At 33.6% G+C, this 27,755-nt stretch overlaps 4 protein-coding genes and 1 non-coding gene across 7 annotated transcripts; 2 read left to right on the forward strand and 3 right to left on the reverse strand.

Moving 5' to 3' along the window:
• The first annotated feature begins 3,540 nt into the window (after positions 1 to 3,540).
• Positions 3,541 to 4,817, forward strand: LOC143625663 (aquaporin TIP2-1-like). Its single transcript, XM_077095947.1, has 3 exons — positions 3,541 to 3,699; positions 4,064 to 4,314; positions 4,410 to 4,817. The coding sequence occupies exons 1-3, from the start codon at positions 3,573 to 3,575 to the stop codon at positions 4,776 to 4,778; spliced, it is 747 nt and encodes a 248-aa protein (XP_076952062.1). The 5' UTR covers positions 3,541 to 3,572; the 3' UTR covers positions 4,779 to 4,817.
• A 1,416-nt stretch (positions 4,818 to 6,233) lies between these two features.
• On the reverse strand, positions 6,234 to 7,456 carry LOC143625643 (photosynthetic NDH subunit of subcomplex B 3, chloroplastic-like). Of its 2 annotated transcripts, XM_077095926.1 has the most exons (6): positions 7,244 to 7,456; positions 7,030 to 7,140; positions 6,871 to 6,927; positions 6,718 to 6,780; positions 6,491 to 6,553; positions 6,234 to 6,395 (listed from the first exon to the last, which is right to left on the reverse strand). In XM_077095926.1, the coding sequence occupies exons 1-6, from the start codon at positions 7,451 to 7,453 to the stop codon at positions 6,321 to 6,323; spliced, it is 579 nt and encodes a 192-aa protein (XP_076952041.1). In that variant the 5' UTR covers positions 7,454 to 7,456; the 3' UTR covers positions 6,234 to 6,320. The 2 variants fall into 2 exon arrangements, with proteins under 2 accessions (XP_076952041.1, XP_076952042.1); XM_077095927.1 differs by lacking the exon at positions 7,030 to 7,140.
• An 870-nt stretch (positions 7,457 to 8,326) lies between these two features.
• On the reverse strand, positions 8,327 to 8,400 carry TRNAN-GUU (transfer RNA asparagine (anticodon GUU)). Its single transcript has one exon. It is a non-coding gene; the product is annotated as a tRNA-Asn (tRNA).
• Positions 8,401 to 8,680: 280 nt separating this feature from the next.
• Positions 8,681 to 14,390, forward strand: LOC143625644 (tRNAse Z TRZ4, mitochondrial-like). The gene is made up of 12 exons (XM_077095928.1): positions 8,681 to 8,839; positions 10,296 to 10,385; positions 10,467 to 10,511; positions 10,593 to 10,647; positions 10,729 to 10,772; positions 10,860 to 11,225; positions 11,309 to 11,568; positions 11,675 to 11,801; positions 11,895 to 11,945; positions 12,303 to 12,706; positions 12,867 to 13,464; positions 13,990 to 14,390. Exons 1-12 carry the CDS (start codon positions 8,690 to 8,692, stop codon positions 14,305 to 14,307), a joined length of 2,508 nt encoding a protein of 835 aa, XP_076952043.1. The 5' UTR covers positions 8,681 to 8,689; the 3' UTR covers positions 14,308 to 14,390.
• Positions 14,391 to 14,530: 140 nt separating this feature from the next.
• LOC143625645 (uncharacterized) lies at positions 14,531 to 17,384 on the reverse strand. Of its 2 annotated transcripts, none has more exons than XM_077095930.1 (8): positions 17,247 to 17,384; positions 16,297 to 16,373; positions 15,592 to 15,820; positions 15,310 to 15,426; positions 15,122 to 15,213; positions 14,942 to 15,038; positions 14,795 to 14,851; positions 14,531 to 14,702 (listed from the first exon to the last, which is right to left on the reverse strand). In XM_077095930.1, exons 1-8 carry the CDS (start codon positions 17,376 to 17,378, stop codon positions 14,562 to 14,564), a joined length of 942 nt encoding a protein of 313 aa, XP_076952045.1. In that variant the 5' UTR covers positions 17,379 to 17,384; the 3' UTR covers positions 14,531 to 14,561. The 2 variants fall into 2 exon arrangements, with proteins under 2 accessions (XP_076952045.1, XP_076952044.1); XM_077095929.1 differs by having other exon boundaries at positions 15,310 to 15,510.
• Positions 17,385 to 27,755: the final 10,371 nt, after the last annotated feature.

Below are 27,755 nucleotides of genomic sequence, written 5' to 3' on the forward strand. Positions count from 1 at the left end.
CCACTTGAATTGCGTCCAACAGTGATGAAATGGTTGAGATGACGATGGTGGCTGAAGAAAATGGTGGAGATGATGATGGTGACTAGTAAAGGTGGTTTCGTTGCTGTCTAGATACCCCATCAAGTTAAAACCCTAATCACTCAAATCCCCAAATTAGTGCAAACTTAGGGTTTACAAACAAATTAGGGTTTCAAAGATAGATTTAGAGGTCGTGTATGTATACAGTTGCCAGAAATGGTGTTTTTCAGGTCTTGAACTCATAAAGGACGGCACCTCCGGTGGTGTAGAGAGGGTAAGAAGACAAAGGGAATATCGAGACAGGTGGTGGCAACTGCGACGGAAGATGGTGGGTGGTGGTTGTTTTGTAGGTGGGTGATGAGGGTGGTTCTGATGTTACAGGAGGAAGAAGATAAGAGAGAGAGAGAGAGAGAGAGAGAGAGAGAGAGAGAGAGAGAGAGAGAGAGAGAGAGAGAGAGAGAGAGAGAGTTTTATTTAAATATATTTATTTTTTTACTTTATTTGTTAAATAAATATGTAAATTTACAAAACTACCCTCAGTGCAGGGCATGTGACCAGATTTAACGAGAAAACTTAACTGGGTTAAGGTCAAAGGACAAAACGTGATAGAGTTTTTGAATACAAAGGATTTTGCCATTAATTTTGCGAAAGGACAACTATTGAAAAAACGTGCAAACATAAAGGACTAGTTTTGATATTTTGTCTAATAAAAATGGTTTTTGGCATGTATAAACTTTATATGTTTTTGCACAAATAAAGTTTAAATTTAATTAAATAGTATGGTATATTGGCATCCCTTATATTACCTTCAACCCCATTGTAACCGATCAGTTCTTTTTTTTTTTTTTTTAATCTTGGTTAACTAATCCTTCATTACATTTGTTTTTTCTTTTGAGTTGATTAATTAGTTAGTCCAATGTTTATATGATAACGACGTGATATTTTGGCTAACTAAACCATAATATATAGTCTTATAGTTTTTTCTAATCTTATAGTAATGGGATTTAGTTTAATGATCTAAGGACATTAAATTTTTTTAAAGTAGTATTAAATAATTGGTTGGCATGCATCTTTTAAAGTTGAAGGAAGTAGTATATTTTATATTGAAAGATTTGAAGGAATTTATATTGAAAGATGGAAGGAAGTAGTATATTTTATGTGATAAACCTCCAAAATTCACGTGAAGTTTTGTTCATGCCAAGGTGACTCATATATCTAACTTCATTTCATCAACGCCAAAGTCATGTCATACGCGAATAACTCTAGTATATCATTCATCTTGTATCCGTGTGTCGTAAGCAAGATTATGTTTAATTGATTAAATTACACTACTAGAAAACCGGGCATTTGCGACTGCCGTTTCGGTCGCAAAACGGTCGCAATTGCCCTGTTGCGATCGCTTTGCAACTGAAAATGCGGTGGGAAAACGCAGGTCGCAATTGCTCTGTTGCAACCATTTTGCGACTGCCATATATTTGCGACCACTATATCGTCGCAAAGCTTACGACCACTGTTGCCGTCGCAAATCTTGCAACCCCTGCTTCCGTTGGAAAATTTTCCACCACTCCTGCGGTCAGAAATTTTGCCACCGCTAATGCAGTCCCAAAATTTTCTACTACACCGCGGTCAGAATTTTTGCGACCACCCTAGCAGTACTACATCGCGGTCGGAATTTTTACGACCACCCTAGCAGTCGCAAGTTTTGCGACCACTACTGCAGTTGCAAATCCTAGACGTTTTTTTGATCAGAATGCAGTCCACACCTTTATTTGCTTAAAAATAATTACCAAATTGTTTTTTATATAGACAAATACTTACAAAATCATACACATAAATGCAAACACAAATCAAACTAATAACTTGTATCAAAGATGTTCAATATTAACAAAATGTTATACGGATTCTAAAAACAAATAAAAAAGATGTTATTCTATCTATATACATTAATAAAAAACCAAAACTAACATACTTCTGAATATCAACCCATGACATACTTCTCTGTGTCTACCTACAAGCAATAGCATTGTATTTGACTCTATTCCATCAATCTTTCCTTAAGCAGAGAAGCTTCAGCATATTCTAAAAAATGACTCACATGTTATTATAGTTTCATAATACTATCATATCAAATGTGAAAATTTTGAAATAATTGTTGTGAGAGATAAACTTTCTTGTGCTTTAAGGTAGAGAAATTCAATAATCTATGTTTAATGCAAAGGAATATACAGCTCATAAAACAACTAATTTTGACTTTACCTTTTAAGCTTGCATTGACTTTCGAACTAGTGATGGCACATTGTCAACTGTAGTGACTCCTCATGCTATGCTGTTATGTCTGGCAAGAGAAAAAAAAGAGGGGGGGGGGGGGTAGCACTAAACGAAATAATAAAAGTTGTTAAAAGTACAACATATTTGAGGAAAGTTTCAATAATACCAAAACAATATATCCAGTCTTCCCATTAGTTCAAGAGAAAACTATAAAGATGCATATACAACAAATGCTTCACTAAAATTTTTTGATAAAAACAGAGTCTATTGGCTTACTTAATTTGATGGGTTTGTGTGTTAACAGCTCAAGCGGGCATATGATTTTGTGAGTATGATTAGTGCCACTTTCTTGTTGTTTCTAATATAAACAAAACAATAACAATGTAGTAGATTCATACACCATGTTTAGTCAACAATTTGATCAACTTTTGTATTAGTGAGGTTAAAGAAAGAAATTATCAACATTATCACAAACAGTTAGCGTTAACACACACACACATTATATATATATATATAGTGAAAAAACAAATATATATATATGTCTATTGAAAAGTTTATATTAGACTTTTGAATAAACCAAACAACACAAAGAATCATTCAAATATTTCACCAAACATAATAAATCATAAAGAAAGTGCTGCTTCAAATAATCAACCAATAATTGAAGTTCAAAAGCTTATATTAACAGGACCAGAACAACACTCCACAAAATTGGCATAATTTGTAGACCAAATAATAAAATTTGCTAAATCGGTCACAAAAATTGCTACCGTTTTTTTCGGTAGCAAATTTGGGTGGCAATTGCTCAATTTTCTAGTAGTGTTATATACAAATTGAGTTTGGTCAGCTTATGATAAGCTTTTCTTTGTGTAAATACCTCTATTTAAAACATGAAATTTAGAAAACGAGCATCTATCAATACCAAATCCACAAACTTTATAATTCATGTAGGCACACATAATGGGATTTGTAGTGAGTGTAAGATATACGAGTCATAGTAGATACACGAACATTGTCTTAGGTAACTTCTACGGTTCCACCTATACATGTAATTACTCTTGAGTTTTAAAAAAGTCATTAATTTATTTAAGTACGATTTTACTTAATAAAATGTTACATTAATTTGTTTTCAAATTTGTGAATATCTACATTTATTAATTATTATCATATTATATCCACGTCATCATTATTGAACCTCTAGTATATAAAGGCTCCTTCTGTCTCCTATTCTTTTCAAACGAGCTAATAATTTATTATAAGCTATTTACCTCAATACCACTACCAAAATGCCTGCAATCGCCTTTGGTAGTTTTGATGATTCTTTCAGCTCTAGCTCCATCAAGGCCTACATTGCTGAGTTCATTTCCACCTTGCTCTTCGTCTTCGCGGGTGTCGGCTCAGCCATCGCTTACGGTACCTTCATACTTCACATAGTCATTTTTCTTTCAAACAACTTTTATAATAACGAAAGTAGCAAAAGCTAGGAAATAAACAAAGTTCAATTACACAAGAAGGATTTTTATATCCACTCGGTCCAATTAACGTTATTTTTACTATCCCTATTTGCTATCCACGTTAAAAGAGTAATTACTAGTCATTATTTGTGTTTAAATTACCATATATAATTATGTCTTCTATAAATAAAAGATTGTATTTGGTTAGATACTTTTGGAATTAATTATTTATCCTCATTTGTAACCTTTTAAATACTGACCAATAATACAATATTAAAATCTTCATGAACATTATAATTTATGTTTTCTTTATTTTGTGACAGCCAAATTAACAGCTGATGCTGCCCTGGATCCACCTGGTCTAGTAGCAGTCGCACTTTGCCATGGACTTGCCTTATTTGTCGCGGTTTCTATTGCCGCCAACATCTCTGGCGGCCATGTAAACCCAGCTGTCACCTTTGGATTGGCCGTTGGCGGGCAGATCACTATCATAACCGGTTTATTCTACTGGATCGCCCAGCTCCTCGGCTCTACTGTCGCATGCTTCCTTCTCAGTTTCGTCACCGGAGGACTGGTAACAACAACAATAATACATCTTGTCGCATTGACATTTTCGACATTTTCGTAATTATATGATATTCTAAACAATGTCTTCTAAATTCTGTTCAGGCCGTCCCTACACACGGTGTTGCAGTAGGAGTGGGAGCACTTCAAGGAGTGGTTTTTGAAATTATCATCACATTCGCGTTAGTCTACACTGTTTACGCAACCGCATGTGACCCTAAGAAGGGTGCATTGGGCACAATTGCGCCAATTGCGATTGGGTTCATTGTTGGTGCCAATATCTTGGCAGCAGGCCCATTCTCGGGTGGGTCAATGAACCCAGCCCGATCTTTCGGGCCTGCTGTGGCTAGCTTCAACTTCTCTGGACACTGGATCTACTGGGTTGGACCCCTCATTGGCGGTGGCTTAGCCGGAGCCATTTACCCGAATGTGTTCATTTCTAATGAGCATATTCCCCTCACCAATGACTACTAAATTTCCAATGCTTTTGTTATGTGTTAAATATTATGATTCCAGGCTCTTGTAATTGCAAGAGTACATAAGTTATTTGTTTTATTTTCACTCTATGAGTAATCTATCCAATTATTGTTTTCTTTTGCAAATGAGTGTGCAGTTTTGTTTGGTAGGGTATGGGCTTCTTTGGGTTGTTTTTTTCGATTAAGTTAAAGAAAACAGAACATAGTGAGTGGGTGGGCAATGCATGTGATTACAACGTGTGGGATATGTAATATGTAAGACTTCTACCAAAATTTTAATTTCATGTCAATTTCTAATTAGTTTCTTATAATAAATATCTATATATGGGTTTGAGAGTTAAGACTGAGTTTCATATACCGAGTTTAACTAGGCTCGTGATCCTACACGAGACTCATTTATTTAAACATAATATTTTTGTTTAATACGATATAGTTCACTAAAAAGTAAGTTTTATAACTATGATAAAAACAGCTAAACAATACATATTATATGTTCTATTATGTATAAAACTATAATTATCCATGCATATAAATAAAATAATTAAATAGTCGTAAATAATAAACGAGTGAAACCAGAGTGTTAGAAATAAAGCTAGCCAAAATCTTATGTGAGCTTGAGTTCGGCTTTGCTCATTTACACCCTTAGTTTTCAAAACACTAGTCATACAATTACTTATTTCTTTTAAAGTTTTTCAAATTTAGAAAAAAAAGAAAAAAGAAAGAAAAACTTCAAATTTAAGGTTTTTTGTTTTCTTCTAATAACCATGAAGATGCCCTCAAAAAGCCCAACATATGAGGTTTGTTTGAAAAGGCTAGCTACAAGACATGCTAGACAAAGCTTAGTTAGGTTCAGTCACTTGTTTATAAAACTAAAATTCAAATCGCTAAAAATGTTACAGCTTTTTATTTGTAGTTTTGTTTTCCATTTATTTGTAGAATAATCCAGTAGAGTTTTATTCTTTAAAACATTTACCAAAAGAAATTTTCTATTATTTGTGTCCTTGTGATTTATTAAACCATGTAAAAGTTTGAAATATATATTACAATTAAACTTTTAATGCCAAGATTGAATTCTCCAATTCTCCAACTTGAAATATACAACTTCTTTTGCCCATGGGCTTGGTGGATTCTCATAGTCATTTTCTTTTATTTCAACGGTTTGGGGACCAACTGGAGATGGGCCAAAACCAGGCTCATTCCGATTAAGCCTCGACATGTTGGTTATGGTTGGTACCAAGCTCAGACAACCAGCTTAGCACATGGACGATCTTTAGACCAACTAGGCCTAAGCTAGAATTCTCATAGTCCGAGTTGGGACCTATCGCAATGGCCTAAAGTCAGGTCTATTCCGATAATAAAGATTACACCTGGCTCAGCAAACAGGTCTGCAAAGCCCGGTCCTAAGCTAGGCCCAAAATATATTTCAACTAGTTTTGGATTTGCCTTTATAGTATTCATGAATGTCCCAATATTGCAACACTATAACCATACTCATGCTCATCATTTACAACATTACATATCAAGAAATTAAACAACAAAATCAAGATTCCGGAGGGGGTACTTTTCCGAGTGTCCATTCGTGCCCTTTCCATTCTGGTAGTTGTTGAATCACAACCTGCATTTTCGTAAACCAATTTTCCCTTAATCTGTTATAAATCCTTGGTTGAAAAAAACCCGAACTCAATAATTATAACTAGTTACACTACGAACCAGGCCCGTGGAATCTGGTTTCCCCACCGTTGTCTGACAAGCCAACCTCCAGTTCTTCGGGTTCTGCATTTCACACAACACAAAATTTTATTTATTAAAATCTTAATATTTACAAAAGTTTCAAATTCACACAAAACATAAAATATTTTCATATTATTTAAAACACCAACTATTTGCTGTCTGGTCCAGTACTGAAAATATTGGTTATAGACTTATAGTTTGTCTACCCGATTGAGTTTCTCTTTTTCTTTATCCGTTTGTGGACTAAGCAACTCCTTCCCTTCGATAACCTAACATCATAATCAAAATTAAACACAAATCAACGCGATAAATCTTATTAAAACTCGGTTGATCTTGATTGTGATCAAATATTTAAATACCTCCACCATGCAAGTCCCACATGTTCCTCCTCCCGCGCAATTTAGCAAAGGTCTAGACTGAATTAAAATGAATGATTTTCGGTAATATTACAAATTGAGTACATTATACATATTATTATACAAAAAATTAAAAAAAAGATTGAAAGCAAATAGCATTACATATGGTCCATATAATTCAATATTTGTATCCAGCATTATATCCCTTAGTTTCTGTCCACCCGTAGTGGTTCTAAAATGTACATCGGGCGTTCCATCAGGTAACAACACAGACTGCAATATTTCGTTTATAAAAAAATATCATCTAGCAAAATTTAGTAACCTACAATGTGGATTAATTAAATTGATATTATTAATATTGATGTTAATGACTTACACTAACAAAAGCTAAACTGACAGAAGGTGGTTCTTGAGACGGTGCAGCTTCTGGTTGACCATCACGAACCGCGGTCATGGCTCGGATTGTGGGCCTCGAGTAGCCATGTGTCTTGGTGTAAGGTTTTTGAATGGTGGTTTTGAAATTGTAACAGCAAGAGTGGGAGAAAGAGGATATGGTATAAGTATTCATGGGATAAATTGTGCCCATTTACAAGGTTGCTGTTAGATAAAACATTATAAGTTTGTGTATGTAGACATGTGGTTATTATGCATCTTATCTTTGGTGTGTTGATATGGGCAATGCACATGTAACAAGTGGATATTTTGGTTTTTATGTTGAGGTCTTGATATTTTTGTTTACCATTTTTTTCCCTTCATTTTCTTAATAATAATGTATCTTTAAGTGATTTATTTTTATGATTATCAAAAAATTATATTATATTCTACTAAAACATGCATTAAAGTGTATTTAGCTAGGTTATCACATTCATGCAAGTGTATTCTGTTATTGAAAAGAAATAATCCTTCATTCTCTTAAAAATAATATCACATTCTCTTAAAAAAACACGCACTAAATATAGGGATGTTAGTGTTGTCATGCTGACGGGTTAAAATATGCAACCCAACCCATCCCATATTATTATTCATGTCAAAGAGTTCAACCCTAACTCGCATGCATATAAATTCGGGTTAACCCAAACACAACCTGTTTAAACTTTAAACTCTTTTTTTAACGAGTCATACATGTTGACGAGTTATAAGCGGGTTATCAGCAAGTGTGCTAAACAAAACAGATTTAGTTTAGAGGTTTTCAAGTAAATGAGTAATACAAATTAGTTTTTTTTTTTTAGATTAAAAAACTTAAAAATGAATTGAAAATTGCAAGTGTATCTTTTTAGAAAACGGTAAATGGTAAAACAAAAATAAAAATATAATAACTTTTTCTAAATACGTAAACAAGTTAACGGGTCAATCGTTTTCTTCTAAATACGTAAATGAATTGAAATTTGCAAGTGTATCAATGACCAATTGTTACAAGTCACCAAAACGTAAACATAACTTGTGTTTCACAAAAATATTGCGCTAGAAGGAGGGCTTGAACCTCCGACCTTGTGGTTAACAGCCACACGCTCTAACCAACTGAGCTATTCCAGCTTCCTGTCTTATTGTTATGATGAATTACTGATATGTTATTACTCTTGACTACAAGCAAACCAAGTTCATAAAACCAACCAACCAACCAACCAACCAAGTAAAACCCCTGTCTAGGGTTCCAGCAGTGGCCACAATCACAAACCTCCGCCACCTCTCTGTCTTTATTAAACCCAAAAAACCCATCTCTTTTTAGTCATACCCATTTGTCACTTGTCTTGCATCAAGCAAACCCAACAAAAGGAATTTAAAATCTTTGAGTTTTGGTAGAAGAATGAGTAGTAGTGGTAATATGGTGGGTGAAGTGGAAGAAAGCAAGAAACTTGGAATGGGTTCTGGGTTTAATAAGAAAAGAGCTGAAGGCAGAGATTATGGTAGACCTAAAGAGTTGAAGTTGAAAGCTAGAAGACTTAATCCTGTTAATACCATTTCTTATGTTCAGGTATCCATCTCTTCATTAGCACTCTGCAAATGCTTATTTTAAAGCTCAAGCTTGGCCCGTGAGTCGATTTTTCAAGCTGGAGCTCGGTTTTCGCTCGCTAGTTTCTCATTTATGAACTAGTTTTTCTACCCGGCAAAACCCCAACATTTGAAACATTTGAAACACGGGGCGTTGGTTAAACCCGAACATTACGATGATCCGACATGAATTCGGTCGGTATCAGCTGCGTTCATTATGATATAGACACTATTGGAAAATTTTGAGCGTTTAAACCCAAAAAAATAATTTGTCAAATTAACATATAAACATTAACATATAAGACAACAAAATATTTAAGACGATGTTTATTTGGTTGGCAAATCCGGACGGTGGTAAAACCCAAGCGGTGTGGTCCCGAGCATTGAGGCGGTAACTTGACACGAATTCGGTCGGTTTTGATTACGTACATTATGGTACCGGAACTAAAAAACAAAAAACTATAAAAATTGAGGTGGACCAACGACCAAATTTTGGGGGTTTGGTCGGTAAAATTGCGCATTGGTAAAACCCGAGCGTTGTCGGTCATTGGCTTTAAATAAGGCCGCGAGTACGCGTGAACTTGGTTAGTTTCTTTCAGGTTTGTTATGGTACCAGAACTAAAACAAAAAAATTAATGTTTGGTTGATTTCCATTACGTTTATTATGGTAACTGAACTAAAAAACAATATTTATTGACTAATACGGTGTGGCCAAGTGGCACAATAGGCCACTTGCGGCACCCGGAAGTTCTTATTTATATTATAGTAATAATAATAGTTAGTTTATATACATTTTAATTATTTGTATATTTTGTAAAAAATTTAAAAGAGGGCCAGCGGAGGTTTGTTCGTTTAATAAATGAACGAACTTGAGCAAGGAATTTCATTCGATTAACTAAACGAACAAACATGGACGGAGGCCATGTTTGTTCAATAGTGTTCGTGAGCTTTTGATAATGTGTTTGCTTATGTTTGTTCGTTAGAGTTTTTTAATATTTTTTAGTAATATGGATTTAGGCAAAATTATTGACTATAAAAGGAAAATATATATGAGTGTTATGGGATTAATTAATATGTAAAATTAACATATGAATACAAATAATGTTGACAATGCAAACATGATAGCCGAAGCGAATCGTTGACAATGACCATCTTTTGGTTAGCCAAATCAAATAAAACATTGTTTGCCTTCATTATGTTTGTGAAACCGTTCACGAGCATGTTCTTGTCTTTAATGACCATCTTCCGGTTAGCGAATCATTGGCAATGACCATCATGTTCATTTCTTTAATGAGCAAACACGAGCAAGAAATTCCATTTCTCAGGTGTTCGTGAACTGTTCGCTTGTTTGATAAAAGCCTAACGAACGAACATGAACAAGACCTTGATCTTTGTGCGTTCTAGAGGGGCTTATTTGATTTGTATTTGATATTTTGCAGATTTTAGGAACAGGTTTGGATACTCAAGATACATCACCATCAGTCTTTTTGTTCTTTGATAAACAGAGATTTATATTCAATGCTGGAGAAGTAAGCATTTTGATATACTGTTATGAACTTATTTAAGCATTTTGATCTTCAATAATATTGTTTTTTATATGACTTGTTCAGGGTCTGCAACGGTTTTGTACAGAGCATAAGATTAAGTTGTCAAAGGTAAATTTGTCATCACGAAGAGTCACATTAAATCTACATTAAAAGTGTAATAATAAAAATGCCTTGAAATTTTTGCTTTAGATTGATCACGTATTTCTTTCACGCGTCTGCTCTGAAACCGCGGGTGGATTACCAGGTTTGTGCATTATTCTTAAAACTTTGAATATTAATTGTGAAAACGCATATCAACTTTAACATCATTAATATTATTTTGCAGGTCTTTTACTGACATTAGCTGGAACCGGTGAAGAAGGGATGTCTGTAAGTATCATTGTAATGAATTGGTGATTATGATTTTGATTATTCAAACTTTCATATGCTAACATATAGTTTGGTTAATATTTGAAGGTTAATGTGTGGGGCCCGTCGGATTTTAAATATTTAGTTGATGCAATGAAATCTTTCATTCCAAACGCAGCCATGGTTCACACACGATGCTTCGGTCAATCACCAAGGTCTGAAAAAGTCAATGATCTAATTAACCTTGTTAATGATGAAGTTGTTAAAATATCAGCTATTTTGTTGCAACCCGAGCTCAAAGATGAGTTTGCAATAAAGTCTAGTGATATATCCGTTTTATATATTTGTGAGTTACCTGAGATTAGGGGTAAGTTTGACCTGGAAAAGGCCCGAGCACTTGGGTTGAAACCCGGGCCCAAATATCGTGAACTACAAGAAGGGAGATCCGTGAAGTCGGATTTTAAAGATATCATGGTACATTGATTACCACAAGTAGTCAGTCCGTTTGACCCGACCACATACTAAACTGATATGTAACTTTTCTTGAATCTTTTTAGGTTCATCCCGATGATGTACTTGGACCTTCGGTTCCCGGGCCTATTGTTATTCTTGTAGATTGCCCTACACAATCTCATTTTCAAGAATTATTATCTGCACGATCTCTTGATAGTTATTATGCTGATGTTTCAAATGAGAAACACAGTGTTGTTAATTGTGTAATTCATTTAAGTCCATTGGTAGTTGTAAACTCTAGTGATTATCAAAACTGGATGTCAAGATTTGGCGACGCAGAGCATATTATTGCAGGACATCAAATGTAAGTAAACGGGTTACTTTTTTTTATAGAGTAAATGAAGTTTTAAATTTGATATGAGTTTTTTTTTTTTTTTTTTTTTATTTTTATTTTTTTTTTATTTTTGCAGGAAAAATATTGAGATACCGATTTTGCAATCTAGTGCAAGAGTTGCAGCCAGGCTTAATTATTTATGTCCTCAGTTTTTCCCAGCTCCCAGTTTTTGGTCTCGACAACAAACAAATTGTTCAAACGAGGTATTTTTTTGAGTCTATGATATCTTAAAGATTAATTATAAAAAAATATTGTTGGAGCATATTAGCTAATTATTTACGTTTTTAAGCGTGCAGGGTACTGACTTAAAGCTTTCCAAGACTGTTTTTGCTGAAAGTCTTCTTAAGGTGCATATTTAGTGATTTACATATAAATTTGGGCTAAATGCATGATATAGAAACGAAATTTACACTCTTCCCGTTTAAGCAAACAAATTTAGTTTTAGAGCAAAAAAGAAATGTACTTGCTTTTAATTATGTTCAAATATGAATTAAAGAAAGATCTTTTTTCAAACCTGTTAAAACAGTTATAATCTTTTGTTACATTATCAATGCCACATCAGCAATTTACTGGTAAAATCAATTAAAAATGAGGTTGGTTGTTAAAGTCAGGAAAAGTGTAACGTTCGTCTCTATAAATTTGTTTTCGTTTTGCAGTTCTTTATCGTGTCTAAACAGTTATATAACTTTTATTTGTTTAAACAGTTTCATTTGCGTCCGTATGCACAACTTGGACTAGACAAATCCGGTGTACCAACCAAAGTGGGCCCCGTTGAAATCATCAACAACCTAATATCAGAAATTCCAGAAATACCCGATGCTGCCAAACAAGTTTCTCGGCTTTGGGAAGAAGACGACGATGCAGGTGAGGGGATAACATCTACGGAAAGTGACAAGAACATAACCGAAGAACCTTGGTTAAATCAAAACACTCTTCCCAGATGCTTGGAAAATATTACAAGAGAAGATGTCGAGGTTGTCCTTTTGGGAACCGGTTCATCTCAACCGTCCAAGTACCGAAACGTTAGTTCTATCTTCATCAATCTTTTTTCTAAAGGTAGTTTGTTATTAGATTGTGGTGAAGGAACATTGGGCCAGCTGAAAAGAAGGTAATAATATTTTCTTTTAATAAAGTTCATTTTTTGTGGCATTACTTTTAGTATCCGGTAGATGTGACAATCTTGATAAGTAAAGGTGTTGATTTTAATATGTTAAGTTTTGTTATCATTATAAAATAATATTAGGTTTTGCTAATGTTTTCATGAACAGATACGGTATCGAAGGCGCAGATAACGCTGTCAAAAGTTTAAAATGCATTTGGATTTCACATATCCACGCAGACCACCACACGGGATTAGCAAGAATACTCGCTCTCAGACGTGACTTGCTGAAGGGGCTACCTCACGAACCCTTAATTGTTATCGGGCCTAGACAACTTAAAAGATTCCTAGACGCATATGAACGACTTGAAGATTTAGGCATGCAGTTTCTTGATTGTAGGCATACAACCGAGGCTTCTTTAGCATCGTTCGAATCAAATAATAACAAAGTTGAAAGTGCTTTGTTTTCTAAAGGGAGTCAAATGCAGAGTCTTTGGAAAAGGGGGGTTAGTATGTTGGATGGTAACGTATCGGACACAATTATTAAGAATTTGAAAAATGTGATTGGTGAAGCGGGTTTGGAAAATGTTATCAGTTTTCCGGTTGTGCATTGTCATCAAGCGTTTGGAGTGGTTTTAAAAGGTGTGGATAGAGTTGATGGTGATGGAAGAATAATACCCGGGTGGAAGATTGTTTATTCGGGTGACACTAGACCGTGCCCTGAGTTAGTTGAAGCTTCTCAAGGAGCAACGGTTCTCATACACGAGGTATGATTATTATTATAAGAAAGAATTACACGAATGGTCTCTATGGTATGCTCCAACTTATGAAAAACATTGTAACACCAGTGGAGGTGAAATGACCAAAATGCCCCTTAACTTATAAAACTCAACCAAAACATTCCTGGACCTTTTTCTTTTAACAAAAAGGCTTACTATTTTTGCAATATGATGTCGTTTATTTTTTTTAATATAACGAAAAGATGTTTTTTTCTCCTGATCGAAGCCGTAAACGTTTTAGAAGGACATAGGATTATATCATGCAAAGGTAAACACAAAATTTTAAAATTCAGTGCGACTCCATAATTTCTTTTGTTTTTGAGATCATAAACGACTAAAACAAAACCTGTTTGATAAAAAAAGGTAGAAAAAAATAGATAAAAAGGTTATTTTATGACATGTTTAAATGGTTTGGTTAGCTTTGTTGCATTTGATATGAAACTGATTTGTTTCTAACATGTTAATGCTAACGCTAAAAGCTGAATATGATTTAATGAAATTTTTGTATTTCAGGCAACTTTTGAGGATGCTTTAGTGGAGGAAGCAATAGCAAGAAACCATAGTACGACAGAAGAAGCCATCGAAGTAGGGAACTCTGCAGGAGCGTATCGAACAATTCTTACTCATTTCAGTCAAAGATACCCTAAGATTCCGGTTTTTGACCAAAGCTATATGCACAAAACATGCATTGCTTTTGATATGATGAGCATTAACTTCGCAGACTTACACGTGCTTCCGAGAGTACTTCCTTACCTTAAACTGTTGTTTAAGGATGAGATGACTGTCGATGAGTCTGATGATGTTGAGGATGCTGTTACAGTGGCTGCCTGAACATTATTCATATATGCAATAATAGAGTTCTTTTAACCGTTTTTAAGGGTTTTTTTTTTTTTTTTTTTTAAAGAGTTGAGTTATGTACAATTGTACATATAGAGAACCAGTTTAAACTTGATAGTTTGTAGTGACAGAACAATTGTTTTCGGATAACCGCATGGATTTTTACACTTTTTTTGTGCAATATTGGCAGCTTCAACTACAGAGATGAGTCATCTCTGTAGTTTAAAGATATCATGTACAACAAAGTACTATAAACCGGCTTTTAGACAAGATATAGCTTCAGTTGCATGGACTACTGATACCGAACTACTTAAAACTGGCCTAGATGCATGAGGATGCTGAATCACTACCAAAATCGAGTCGTTCGAGCTCCTGTCTTCACAAGTTGGCTGCAAACACAATCACTGATTATTAATAAACTTAAAATATTTAACTGTAATTTGTAAATGTAATGGTTTTTAATACTTTAAAAGTCACTTACAACTCCAATCTGCCATTCCCGGCTACTAAAATCTTTAAAAGACGCTGCATCGAGTTCCTGCAATAACATAGTGGTATCAAATATAAATTATCAGACACTTAAAAAATTAACTTTTTTTTTTAATTTAATTTATGATTGTGAACATACAATGCTGTAAATAGGAGGAACAATTCTCTGTCTTTTAGACTTGTGAGTCGGCATAACAGAAAACCTTGGCGCCAAATCTTGTGACCTGAATATCCATCTGTCATAGCAGCAAGATATTATTAGCACACCCGACGACAACATTAACTTTAAAAATGGCATAAAGGTGCGATTTTTGTATACCCGATATACAGAAAGATACAAAAATGGGCCCACTCGCGAACTAGTAACTTCATCCAGTAGCTTTCAGCCGAACTGTCCATGTTGATGAAAATCTGAAATCCGTATACACTAAACTAAATTTCTCGTTCTGTCAAAATTGAAAACCGCATGTGATATTAAGTTTATCAGCATTAAGTAAAGAAATATACCGAAATTTCTGCTATAGCGACAATATGCATCGCGCCTTTAAACTTCTTGAACATAAGATATTTGGTGTAAACAGCATCATGCATTTCTTGAATATCTTCATCCTCTATATAATTCAACTGCTCCCTCAAGAGTGATAAGTTCTGAGTAATATGATTAAATATCACAAAGAATATGAGCAAATAGTCAAGCATTAGAAGAATCTGCAAATTTTGACATTTAAACAATTAGCATCTTGTTAAAGAAAATGAAGTGTAGTTATCATAATAGTTATGTAGACTTACTGAGAAGTAAGGTATAGATGCTCGGTGACCGACGAGGATCAAATAGTATACACAACCGAGTACAGCCATAGCTCGACGTTCAGATACTGAAAGACGCTCAGAAGTGATGCAGTAGCCGTGTGCGATTAGTAAAAATGACATGATTGAAGCTGTCTCGAATAGTAATCCGGTTACATATACACCAAATGACATCCATAGAGAGCATGTTTGGAAATAGAAACATGAATACCTGCAATGGTAACATGTCAAACACGACACAATAAGACACGACATGTTAAAGACATAATTACTTGTGGTGCTAGACGCGAACATGACACGATAACATGTAGTTTTTCCCAAAAACGGACATGAGCTGTTTAGAAACAAGTTAAACAACACGAAGTCCTATGTTAGAATACGATAAATATCATATATGTAGTGAAACAAAAGTTGTCAAAATTTCATAAAAGTCTAAATTAATATACAGGATAATCCTTAACATATTAGAAACAAAAATAACAAAAATTTATATGTCTAAAGTAAAATTTTGGCATCCACTAATATTTTATTTTTAACAGGTGTTTAACCTGTTTAGACTTTAGACATGACTTTAAAAAGGTCTTAAATGTGTCAACCTGTTTAAGACACAAAACCTGTTAAGCCCAAACTTGTTTAATTCCATGTTGTTTTGCGACGTGTTAACAGATCAAGGTGATCAGAACATACCAGAAGAGAAAAGAGAAGGCAAGCTGCAAGGATTTAACACAAGGAACTGATGCAAGTGTCCATTGTAAACTGTTCACCTGCTCTAATATTACCATCACACAACTACACAAATTAGGGGTGAGCATGAACCCGAAAAAACAATCCAAGACCGAAAAAACCAAACCAAACCAAACCAAAACAAAACAGACACTTTGGTTTTATGTTTTTTGTAAAAAGTTAAAAACCGAACTTGCGGTTTGGTTTTCCTTTTGCATGTAATAAAAACGAGAAAACCAAACTGAACCGAATGTATAGAGTAATACATAAAACCAAACTGTCTGTTTATGTTTGTGTTTATGTTTATGTTTGTTCAATTATGTTTCGGATCGGTTTTTTTGTTTCGGATAACCAAACAGTTCACCTACAGTTCAGTTCTTATAAGTTTGTTTATTTATGGTTATGTAGTTCATGAACGTTGGTTTGTGTTCGTTCAAGTTTGTTTGTTCATGAACTGTTCATTAAGGTTTTAAACGGACGAACATGAACATGGCCATTTTCTTAATGAACAAAACAACTTGCTCAATTAGAGGTTCATGTTTATGTTCGATTAAAGTTAAATAGACGAACACACCGGTCTTCGTGTTCTTTTAAAGGCCTATACATAGAAGTCAAGAATAGGTAAACTTAAAAACATACAAGGCTCGTTAAGGCTCAACGAGCTAAATGAACTTCCCACACAAAGCTCAAGCTCGGACTCAATAACTAAACAAACTTTATTTGAGGCTCAGGCTCGGCTTAGCTCGAGCTTGAAAAAGCTCGACCCATTTCGAGCTCATTTTTTGTTTGCATCCCTAGTTATTAATTTAGGCTCAAGTTCATTATTGTCGGCCCAAAGTTTTAAACTCAAATGGTAAAACCGAAAACCAAAAAATACGAAAGCGAACAGTGTTTGCAAGATATAGAGATATGACCTGAAAATGGCGATTAACATAAGTGTTAATGATCCAGCAAGAACCGAAAACGATCCAGACGGAGGTGAAGGACGAGTACAGATATGGTAGCGGCCAGTAAGCTTCGTTGATCGACGGATTTGGTGCCTCCATTGATGCAGCAAGGTTTGAATATTATGGTTAACAGGTGAGAGTTTATAGTTTATATATACATGACATGCTCATATTTAATATTTGTTATATTTTAGAAACTAACGTCTCTTTTTATTTCCCTTAATATCTATATATCTCATGGTTGGGTTGGTTGGCCTAATATAACTTATGTACATCTTTTTTCTTAGATATTACACTTACCACCCCTAGTGTTTTCATTTTTAACATAATTTATCTCTTGTTTTTAGTTTGTAATCTTGCTTTAGTTGCTATTTAATTGGATATAATTTTATCATCAACTTTGACTTTATTTGTAACATATTTAAATTATATTTCACTTCATTTAAATAGTTTTTCATTCCTTATTTCTTATCCGTCTTATGTCATATTCATAATTTCTTATGATGTGAAATAAATAGGTTTACGTTATTACTTTACCCCTTTGATATACCACTTGGATCGTGCTCTAAAAATGCAGGTCGGGTCAAATTTGTTCGGTTCATCATAAAAATCTACAACTTGGATCGTGCTTTGAAAATGCAAGCGCGAGCTCTTGTAGTTTCGGGCTCGACTTATTATAAATCTATCATCTGTGTCTAAAGCTAGAGTTTGGAAAATGAGGATTTTTTAACTTCAGCTTAACTCATTTGTTATTTATTAATTAATTAATATATTTGTATATTATATATATATATATATATTATTTAATTATTTTTTATTATAACTATACTTCTTATACTAAATAATGCTTCTTAGGTTATATTATATATATAAATGATGGGTGTTGAGTTTTGGTTCGTTTATTATTGAGCTAAAACTTATGATCTAGCTCGTTTAACTTGGCTATATTTAAACTTTTAGCCAACAGATCTCGACTAGCTTGAGTGTGGTTCAATTCATTCACATAATCACATGATCCAAAATTGATAAGGATAAAAGAATAACATACATGAAATGGGTTATAGATTATATATATTATGATAATCAGAAAAAAATGCAAAGATTATGGGGAGAACTGAAATGCATTAGGTGCTTGTGAAGTAGTCATGCAATGCAACAGATCCACTCCCATCGGCATGTTTTAATACTAAAAAAAACTTATATTTAAATTTATTTTGTCATCTCACAAATCTATAACAATTAATAAATAATATATGTAGCACCTAATTTGCATAATGAAAAGTGATATGTAAATATATACGGCTGGAGAAGAATTAATGCTTGCTTACCTAAGATACAAGAACCAATATTAGTTCAACAAACTCACTAGCTAACAAATGTCACTTCTTAGTTCTTCCTATAGAGAAGACCAAACTACAAATATAAACGTATATGTGCTGTAAAAAGTTCACAATATATATCATTTGGAAATTTTATCATCAATTATATATAAAAGTATTTATTAGATATATATATATATATATATATATATATATATATATATTAAAAACTACTATTCTAAACAAAATATTCGTTAATGTTTGGGACTTAATCAAACGTGGTATGTAAACCTAGCTCATTTATTAAAGGAGCTCCAATTTAACTATAATTAAATATTCGAACTTCTAGAACACAAGCCTCGAATAGCTTAAGAGCAACTCATTTAAGCCGTGAGGCGATGATACATGTACATATGTGGGTTTTATGGTAAAACTGATTCTGTTAATATGTGAGTTATCTAGCACATAAACATACATGCAGTGGCGGAGCCACATTGTTGGCTACCAAGTTCGGCCAAATCCGGTCCTTTATCGGTTTTTTATATATAACTTATAATATCGAACCAACGAGCGAACTCATTCTTTTTCGACGACCGAACCCGGTGTCATTAAAAAATATATTCGAACCCATTAATTATGAAAATTTTAGTTAAATTATTTTTAGCAATAAATATTTTTTTATAAAATATAAAACATTTTAAAATTGCTAACAAACATTATAAATGGGCAATAATATCCCATCAATAGATTATAAAAAAGGTCTAAATTACCCACAGAATTGCCCAGTAAACCCAACCCAATTAACATTCTTAAACATTATAACTAAGTGAAAATCAAACAAAAGCACAAAAACAGCATTTATCGCCCCAACAATCGATAAATTACGTTTCTATCGACCAAACGACTATTGCCTTCCCTAGTTCGTCTCGAGGCTTCAACCATTGCCTTGCTTGTCGAACTTCAACCAGATGACAACAACTGTCGACCGACCGACCGACTCTTTCTTTGATTATTTCAAGCCTTCAATCGATCTAGACCTCACAATGAATCTTTATCTGATTTTGTGTAATCTGATGGGTGACGACTATATATGGTGCATGCACTTTTTATATTGAAAACGAGCTCTTTTTAAAGTCGCGATTGAAGATGTTATGAATCGTCTTCAAAACATAAAAATACGTAGGGAACAATTATAATATGTAATATCTTTTTTTTTTTATTAAATATGACTTTGTATTCTAATGAATGTTAATGACGCACATTTATTATTATAGTGATATTGTAGTTTATTTATCTCAGGAAGGACAAACCCGACCCGACCCATTTGGGCCCAAAACCTTTGACGTCAGGGAAAAATCGAGTACCAAAAATCCGAACACATAAAGAAATTTTTCTGACTTCACCACTACATGTATACCATGTAAAAAGGGATACGTGGATTGTGTAGATATATAATCAAAACCGGTACCAAATATGGACACACATCTGCATCATGTAAATGCGTTAGCACATCATGTAAATGCGTTAGCACATTCATACCATGTAAAATGGGTTACGCATTGTTTGTTTTACCATTCGCTCCTCTTTTACCCTCGAGCCATTAGTAATATCTATTTATTACGAAGTTGCCATTGAATCAATACTGGCCTTTTAATTGATTTGGTTACAAAGCTATAAATAACATAAAATTGCAAACGGTGGACAAAGAAAAAATGATTGAATATCCATTGTAAATTAGGTTCATCGGATTTTTTAAACTCAATTAACTATTATAAACTTAATCATATTGGTGTCAAACGACGAGAACTTCAAAAGTAAAAAAATCAACTTAAACGAATTGCGAACAACTAGGAGGATTTAAAAGTAAAAGCTTTAAACGAAGATCATCTTGAAGGACCGACTCATGAAGGGGTCAGACAGTTAATGGCGAAGATTCTCAAACGGCTCTTTGTCTTATTTTTACAAGTTTTTTTTTAATATTAATTTATCGATGTTTTTAATTAGTATTTTTCTTTCTTTTTTATTTTTTTTGAAGAAAACTTGCATGGCTTTGATGTTTCCTTTTCATTAAACTCAAAACGATTATAATAAAGTGGCAGGCAAACGGGCAACAAGCTGTCGCAACCCCTTTTTGAATAGCAAAGCCAATCCTACTAAAAATGAAGCTTTGAGAAGTCGATAAGAATTTTTATGAATGAGTAAAGAAAACACTGTGAACATGAAATCTTTTCGATTTTTAGATGACTGATTGTCTTAGTTGGGCCAAAGTTCATTAGCAGATTCTCTAGCCCATTAAGTTGGTCGATGATGTTAAATTGCTCAAACATTATAACATCTTAGCCCGGTAACTTCAACGTATGCAACTATGCATTACTACAACTTTTTTTTTTTACGAATATTGTGTCTTTTTAATGGGGAATAATAATACATCATCATTGTTATTATTTGTTTAATTTACTCACATTTTAAAATAATAATGACTTTATGCTTGTGTTGTTTTCTCAAGTTTTATCTGTTGGGTTTGTGGAGGTTTGGGCTTTGATATGGGCCTGACTACTTGAAGGCATGCTACTGGGTTTAATAAAGATTGAAACATGAGAGGTCTTTGGACGACCATATATCTCTTATTATGACTGGTTTTATATTTTCTTCTTGAAGCTAGAAACTATGATCTTCTATCTATGTATACGCCATCTTGTATGTGTAATCTCTCATCATGCATGTTGAGAGCATAAAACAATAATGAATTCCATGTTATAGCCGGTAGATGTAGGTCAACTTAGATCGAACCACATAAGTTCTTGTATTTTGTGTTCGTTTAATTTTCAACAGTTTGATTATGTGTTTGTTTTTGCTTTCTTATAATCGAGTTCCTAACATTATCTACTCTTAGTATTTCTAATCACATTTGTAACTTTAAAACTTACTTAGAGAATTCTAAACATTCGATTTTATAGCACTTCTATAGGTTTTGGTCTATGTATCTTTAGATATTTTCAAAGAAAATTAATTTTGTTGTTATTTGTTTGATATCACATGCTATTGCGTGAAGGGTGGATGATGTTGCACTAAAAGATTGATTCAATGAATGTCGATAATCATTTCGTTTCGCTTGTTGCATTTAAAACAATTTATTGACTATTCAAAGATGAAAACTTGTTTCATTAAAACAGAAAACGAACAATCAACAACAACGTGTTTTAAGACGAGTTGTATGTATTGAATGATGCCAAAGAATGGAATGGTATATCTTGTTTGTAGGTGCCCATTTGTTTCAAATACTTACAAAAAAGAATGATATAACTTAGCATGTAGATAATGATCTTACTTATTAACCACGTAACAAATCAATAATCGTTAAATGAATAGTAAGGGGCTGTTTGATAGCTATTTAATAATTCTATTAAGAGATTACTTTGAACCAGTCAGGGTTAGAGTGTTTTTGGTTCATTGTACATGCATTTTTTAATGGTTTATGAAGCCTCTTAATGGTTGAGTTTCAGAGACATGCTGAATGATTTAGAGGATATCTCTTAACCAATTAGATCTCTTAACGATTAAGCATATAATTACCAAACAACCCTGCAATTTTTTATTTTGATTACTAATTCCTAACTAAAGTTCCATAAAATAATTTTGTTGCAAAAAAATGGTCATGTTATTTAATGATTGACATGTCGGATTTGTGCAATATGCATGTTATATAGTACATGCAAATCATTTATCAACATTAAATGTAACCTCCAATCTCCTCTCACATACCAATTATTATTGTCAATTTTGCCTATGAAAATTAAGCTTATATCTTTTTTTTATTGACTAAGCGAAGACTTTATAAAAAGGCACACATCAATATATATTACTTCCATCTCGAACATGTTTCATTGTGAAGTTTTCCATCTCGAACATGTTTCATTGTGAATATACGCACCTTGTTTCGATGCAATAGTTCTGTTACCGCCTTGTCGTCTTGGATTGTATCGGAGGTTAGCGCGACTAACCTAACAGTAGGGGGAAATGTCAACGTCAATAGTACTATCCGTATATTCCTGTGGCTAACTTCGTTAGCTAATGGTTATATTATGCAAGCAAGGGAAACTCAAGTTCGTATAAGGATCGGTTGTTTTGTTTCTAACTATCGTATATAACAGCAGTTGCGTATGTTTCTCCCCCCTAGTTAAAAGCAATAAAATAGTAAAAAGGGGTCATGAAACTCACCTCGTGAGTTCAGTGATCGGTTCGCTAGTAATTTCATATTAACCCGGTTTTGCTGCCTTCACACGTCCAAAGGTGTAAGGTCAGTTAGTTCGTTATCGACTCGCAAGTCGGTTTATGCTAGTCGCTTTCACCCAACTAGTCGTTTCGTTTATTATATTTGTGTCGACTGCTTTCACCAACCGAATGTTTCGTTGTTAAGTTTGTGTCGGTTGCTTTCACCAACCGAACGTTTCGTTTGCTAAGTTTGTGTCGGTTTCTTTCACCAACCGAACGTTTCGTTTATATTTGGGCGACCCGTTAGTGATAAGTTTTTATATTATTTTTTTTTGAATATATATATATACATATATAATTATTAAGAATTTAATTTCTTATTAGTGTCGGTGTAATTTGGATATAACATATTAGTTTGGAACTAGTAATATATATTAAAATTATATATACTTGTGTCTAGATAGATTTTTCGTTAAGTTACGACCAATATTTTTGTGAAACATAATATGTTTATATTTTCGTCCAAAAATTTTAAAACCAACTTTATATATAGTTTTGTTCGTTTAACTCGTAAAAATATTATTTTTACGTCTAACATATATGTATTTCTTCAAAACATATATTTATGTAAAAATTATCGTTTCGACACAAAATATCGTTATTACAAGTAATACTTTTCATTTGTCGTTTTCTAACATAAAATTTTATAGTTTTATTCAAAATTATGTATAGGCTTTATAAACGTCATTTCAACATAAAAGTATGTTTTTGTTACTCAAAATTATAAAATGCGGTTATATTGTCATAAAACCATATGTACATTTTTAATAGTATTTTCATATTATAACTCATTAAAACCCCGTATATTTAGTGTCAAGGTTTATACAAAAATTTCCCAACCATTTCATATTTCCAACTAAAATTACTAGTCTCTATATTTGTTTTACTAAATCGAGTCTTAGACCGAGATCGCACTTTATTTGTTTATCTTTATAAAAACGTCATTTATACAACTTTTACGCCATTATTTTTCCATGAACATAATATGTACAAAAAAATATATAAGTGGATCTTAAGAATATAACACTAAGTTTATAGCCACGTTAACCAACCTTGCCATATATAAACCATATTCATGCATGTGTTTTAGCCCCATATCATTTAACCCTCTCAAATCATTTCTAAATATTTTGCAAGCATAACAATTTATATTCAAGTTTCTTAGGTTTTAACTAGACATGTTAGTGGGTGGATTATCAGTTGGGTGTTAAAACTAGCATAAGCACAACATATAAAAATAATAGTAAAGGCTTAGAGGAATTTGGCTCACTTAGCACTAGGATTAGAGATTAGGAAGAAAATAGAAAATCTCTATTTTCTATTCACTTCTTAGAGCATTCTAACCCATCTTTATCTTGAATAAAACTTGAAATATGAATAATGGAGGGTGGTGAAGTGTAGTTGTGTGATGCAATATGGTGGAAGGTGGTGAGAGTGGCTTCTGTACGTATGGTCGTAATACAAGAGCAGAGGGAGAGTTTCTTGAGTGTTGTTTGTGTTATGTGGTTGTCAATACTTCAAAGTTTTTCTTCATATAGTAATTTATTAGCATGGTCTGAACAATTAGATATGTAGATATGATTTCCATATCTTTTAAAGTTAAGGAAGGTGAGTATGGATGACGGATTTTTAGGTAAGGTAGGGTGCAAAAGTCAAAGAGAAAATAGGATTTAAGAGCATTCTCATCCAACCCCTCATAATATGCGAGGGGTGTTTTTATAATTTAAAGAGTGATTCAGGGTGTTGTGAGGGAAGAGTTTTTATATTTTAGAAAAAATATTGATTTTTCTGTATATTTGAAAAGTTACTGTTTATCCCATATAATTTTTTAATATATTTTGAAAGTGGTTGTGAGTGAAGGAAAAAGAAAAGGTAGTGATAAAAAGTATAAAAAGTATTATTTAATTGAAATGGAGAGAGAAAATAAAGTGAGATTTAGTGTAATTTTTGGTTTGGAGATAAGGGGTGGGATGAGAATGCTCTAAGAGCATTCACATCCCGTTCTTCATCCTTATCTCTATAATTACACTACAAAACACTACATTTCTCTTTCCTGTTAAATTAAATAATACTTTTATCATTACAGTTTTCTCTCTCCTCTACTCACAACCAATCCAACAAATATTAAAAAATAAATAGGGGCAAACAATTTTCCCCAAATGTTTCCCCAAATTTACAAAAAAACACTACATATTTCTTTCCACCCTATAATTTACACTCACATTCATTCAAAACCTCACCCTATAATTTACCAATCCCCCTCACATAATTATGAGAGATGGGATGGGAATGCTCTAAGAGCATTCACATCACGTTATCTATTCTTATCTCTATAATTACACTAAAAACACTACGTTTCTCTCTTTTGTTTAATTAAATAATATATTTTTTTGTACTTTTTTGTACTTTAATCATTATAGTTTTCTTTCTCCACCCTATAATTTACAAAAAATCACTACCTTTTCCCCTAATTTACAAACAATCACTATTTTTTCTCTCTCTACCCTATAATTTACACTCACAATCACTTAAAACCCCATCTTATAATTTACAAACTCCACTCACAAAAATTTAAGAAACCGGATGAGAATGCTCTAATATTTGAAGTATGGGTAATATGTTTATTTTGATTTGAGGGTAAAGTTTTTGGTAGAAATCTTTGACCAAAACTCCTACATCATATCCAGATAGTTGATGTTGTATTAATTTCATATTATAATAATGTTGTGTGTGTGTTTTGTTAAACCAGTAACATCCACAAATAATAAGAAGGGTGGAAGGGCAAGTTAGTGGCTTTTATTTATTGGATAATATATATTTGATTGTAATTTAATTCCACACAAATTTTTTTTTTGAAACAACAAATTTTTTCACCTAAAATCCCTCTAACCACTTGCAAGGATTTGAACCCACCACCTCCACTTTAAAAGATGGACACCATACCACTAGACCATTAGGTCATGGGTTTAATTCCACACAAATGAAGTGGATACACGGGTGTTTACAATAGTTCGAGATGAGTTATATATTTGGGTTTAGGATTTAAATGCTCAATAAATTTTAAATCAATAATATTAAATGTTATTTGTAAACTAATTATTGCTAACTTAAATTTAGATGTGTTTGGTTGTTTAGTTATCCAATGGTAGAAGAACGTGAGCTCATGTATTCTTAACGTGTAGCGTTACGCACTCGAATGTGTGTGTGTATATATATATATATTGGTTTGTAATAAACCTAAACGCTCGATGACCTATTTTGTGTTTTTTTTGTTTAGATTTTTTTATAAAAATAATTATAAAATATAGTCGTATACCATAAAATTTAAACTTCTTAGTTCGTTATATATATATTCGAGTCATTTAAAATTATCACCAACGTCTGTGTTCGTCGAACAAGTTCCGTAAGTTTAAGAAATTTAATTATAAATAAACTACTTACATTCAATGTATCGTGCATATGCGGATCTATGCTAGACTTGTCACGATTAAACTTAACAAAATTCAATCATGTGGTAATTAACGTTAGGAAATCATAATTAAGCATTGTACGGAAAATGACTTGTTTAGCGGAGTGTCACACCCGGTAACTGTGAAAAATGTCGAATCTCCATCCGGTCTTCGTTAGTCTTTGACTGTGAATAGTACTCGTTAAGGAAAACCTGCTACATCTCAGCCCAGCTCTCAATACTGTGCATCGGTAGCGAGTTGAACCAGTGTTTTGCTTTGTCTTTTAGTAAAAACTGGAACAACCGCAACCGAACCTCATCCTGGTCGTATGTAGCATCACCGATAGACCCGCAAATAGCTGAAAAATCTGACAAGTGTGAATACGGGTCTTCCGATCCCAGTCCGTGAAAATGGGGAACTATGTTGATGTAGGACTGACGGGATTTAAATGTCGGTTGTCCCTGTAAGTGAACCTATGGGTCAATCGGGGAGGTACCATCTGAAATAGCCGGTCTGAACCAACTGTTAACACCTTGAACCGGAGGCCCATAATTCCTTCGTCTGACCCTCGGCTCCTCAAAACCTCCCCGGTTAACTTGAATCGGTTGTCTTCTTTCTTCCCGAAATCGGCCAATTCCCATTCTACCCCTGCCTTGACCTCTACGACCGCCACCCCTCCAATTAACTGGTTCCTCAACTTCATCATCATAACCCCTATCCACTTCGTTAACCATCTCAAACCTATTATTCTGTATGACTCTCCAATCAACCTCGTTACTACCATCGTGTCCCTGATCTGACTCATTCCACTCCCCCTCTTCTTCATCTTCGGTATGAATACTGACATTGTCAAAATCTCATATAATCGGTTGTCGGTGCCGTGGAGTATTTTTCGGGGCTGATGGCCCGGGTCTGTCAGGGTTTCGGTTTCTGGATTGTCGGGCTGAATTTTGTGGTTGTTGGTTTGTGTTGATAGGTGGCATCTGGTCATTGTTTGGTGGATTTTGGGTATTAGGTGGCTTTTGACTATTTGGTTGATTCTGTTCGGGTTGGAAAACATTGTTATCGGGTGGTGGGTTTCGGTTCTGATTCTGGTTCTGACCTTCCATTTCTGACCTGAACCGAGCTATTCGTTCGATTTCTGGCTCGTAAATCAGTGGAGAACCTCTTCCTAAATAGCGGGTGTGCATAAACCTGTTACCTGCACAAACAACACACCCCGTGTAAAATGGAAAAATAAAACTAAACTAAAATTAAAAATAACAACTAACTAAACTAAATTAATTGAGAAATCAAGTAATCACAAAAACACTAAGTGCACTAACTCTCCGGCAACAGCGCCATTTTGATGCTAGACTGTTGCTATCTAGTCAAAAACGATTAATTCAGTGTCCTAATAACCTAAGCTAGCTAGGGTAAGTAGGGTGTCAAACCAC

Source organism: Bidens hawaiensis, unplaced genomic scaffold (genome assembly GCF_021521415.1).
Source record: "Bidens hawaiensis isolate Kalapana, Puna unplaced genomic scaffold, B.hawaiensis_p1.1 tig00004192_1, whole genome shotgun sequence".
Taxonomy (NCBI): domain Eukaryota; kingdom Viridiplantae; phylum Streptophyta; class Magnoliopsida; order Asterales; family Asteraceae; genus Bidens; species Bidens hawaiensis.

Bases quoted from the DNA above. Each gene is read 5' to 3' on its own strand.
- LOC143625663 (XM_077095947.1), top strand. From the start codon at position 3,573: ATGCCTGCAATCGCCTTTGGTAGTTTTGATGATTCTTTCAGCTCTAGC. The intron at 3,700-4,063 runs GTACCTTCATAC...ATTTTGTGACAG, and splicing joins CGGCTCAGCCATCGCTTACG to CCAAATTAACAGCTGATGCT. The intron at 4,315-4,409 runs GTAACAACAACA...AATTCTGTTCAG, and splicing joins GTTTCGTCACCGGAGGACTG to GCCGTCCCTACACACGGTGT.
- LOC143625643 (XM_077095926.1), bottom strand. From the start codon at position 7,453: ATGGGCACAATTTATCCCATGAATACTTATACCATATCCTCTTTCTCC. The intron at 6,928-7,029 runs GTAATGCTATTT...ATTTTAATTCAG, and splicing joins TTGAATTATATGGACCATAT to TCTAGACCTTTGCTAAATTG. The intron at 6,554-6,717 runs GTAGACAAACTA...TGTGAAATGCAG, and splicing joins AAAAAGAGAAACTCAATCGG to AACCCGAAGAACTGGAGGTT.
- LOC143625644 (XM_077095928.1), top strand. From the start codon at position 8,690: ATGGTGGGTGAAGTGGAAGAAAGCAAGAAACTTGGAATGGGTTCTGGG. The intron at 10,386-10,466 runs GTAAGCATTTTG...TGACTTGTTCAG, and splicing joins TTATATTCAATGCTGGAGAA to GGTCTGCAACGGTTTTGTAC. The intron at 11,226-11,308 runs GTACATTGATTA...GAATCTTTTTAG, and splicing joins CGGATTTTAAAGATATCATG to GTTCATCCCGATGATGTACT.
- LOC143625645 (XM_077095929.1), bottom strand. From the start codon at position 17,378: ATGGAGGCACCAAATCCGTCGATCAACGAAGCTTACTGGCCGCTACCA. The intron at 15,821-16,296 runs GTATGTTCTGAT...TTACCATTGCAG, and splicing joins GCCTTCTCTTTTCTCTTCTG to GTATTCATGTTTCTATTTCC. The intron at 15,039-15,121 runs GTATACAAAAAT...CTGCTATGACAG, and splicing joins TGTATCTTTCTGTATATCGG to ATGGATATTCAGGTCACAAG.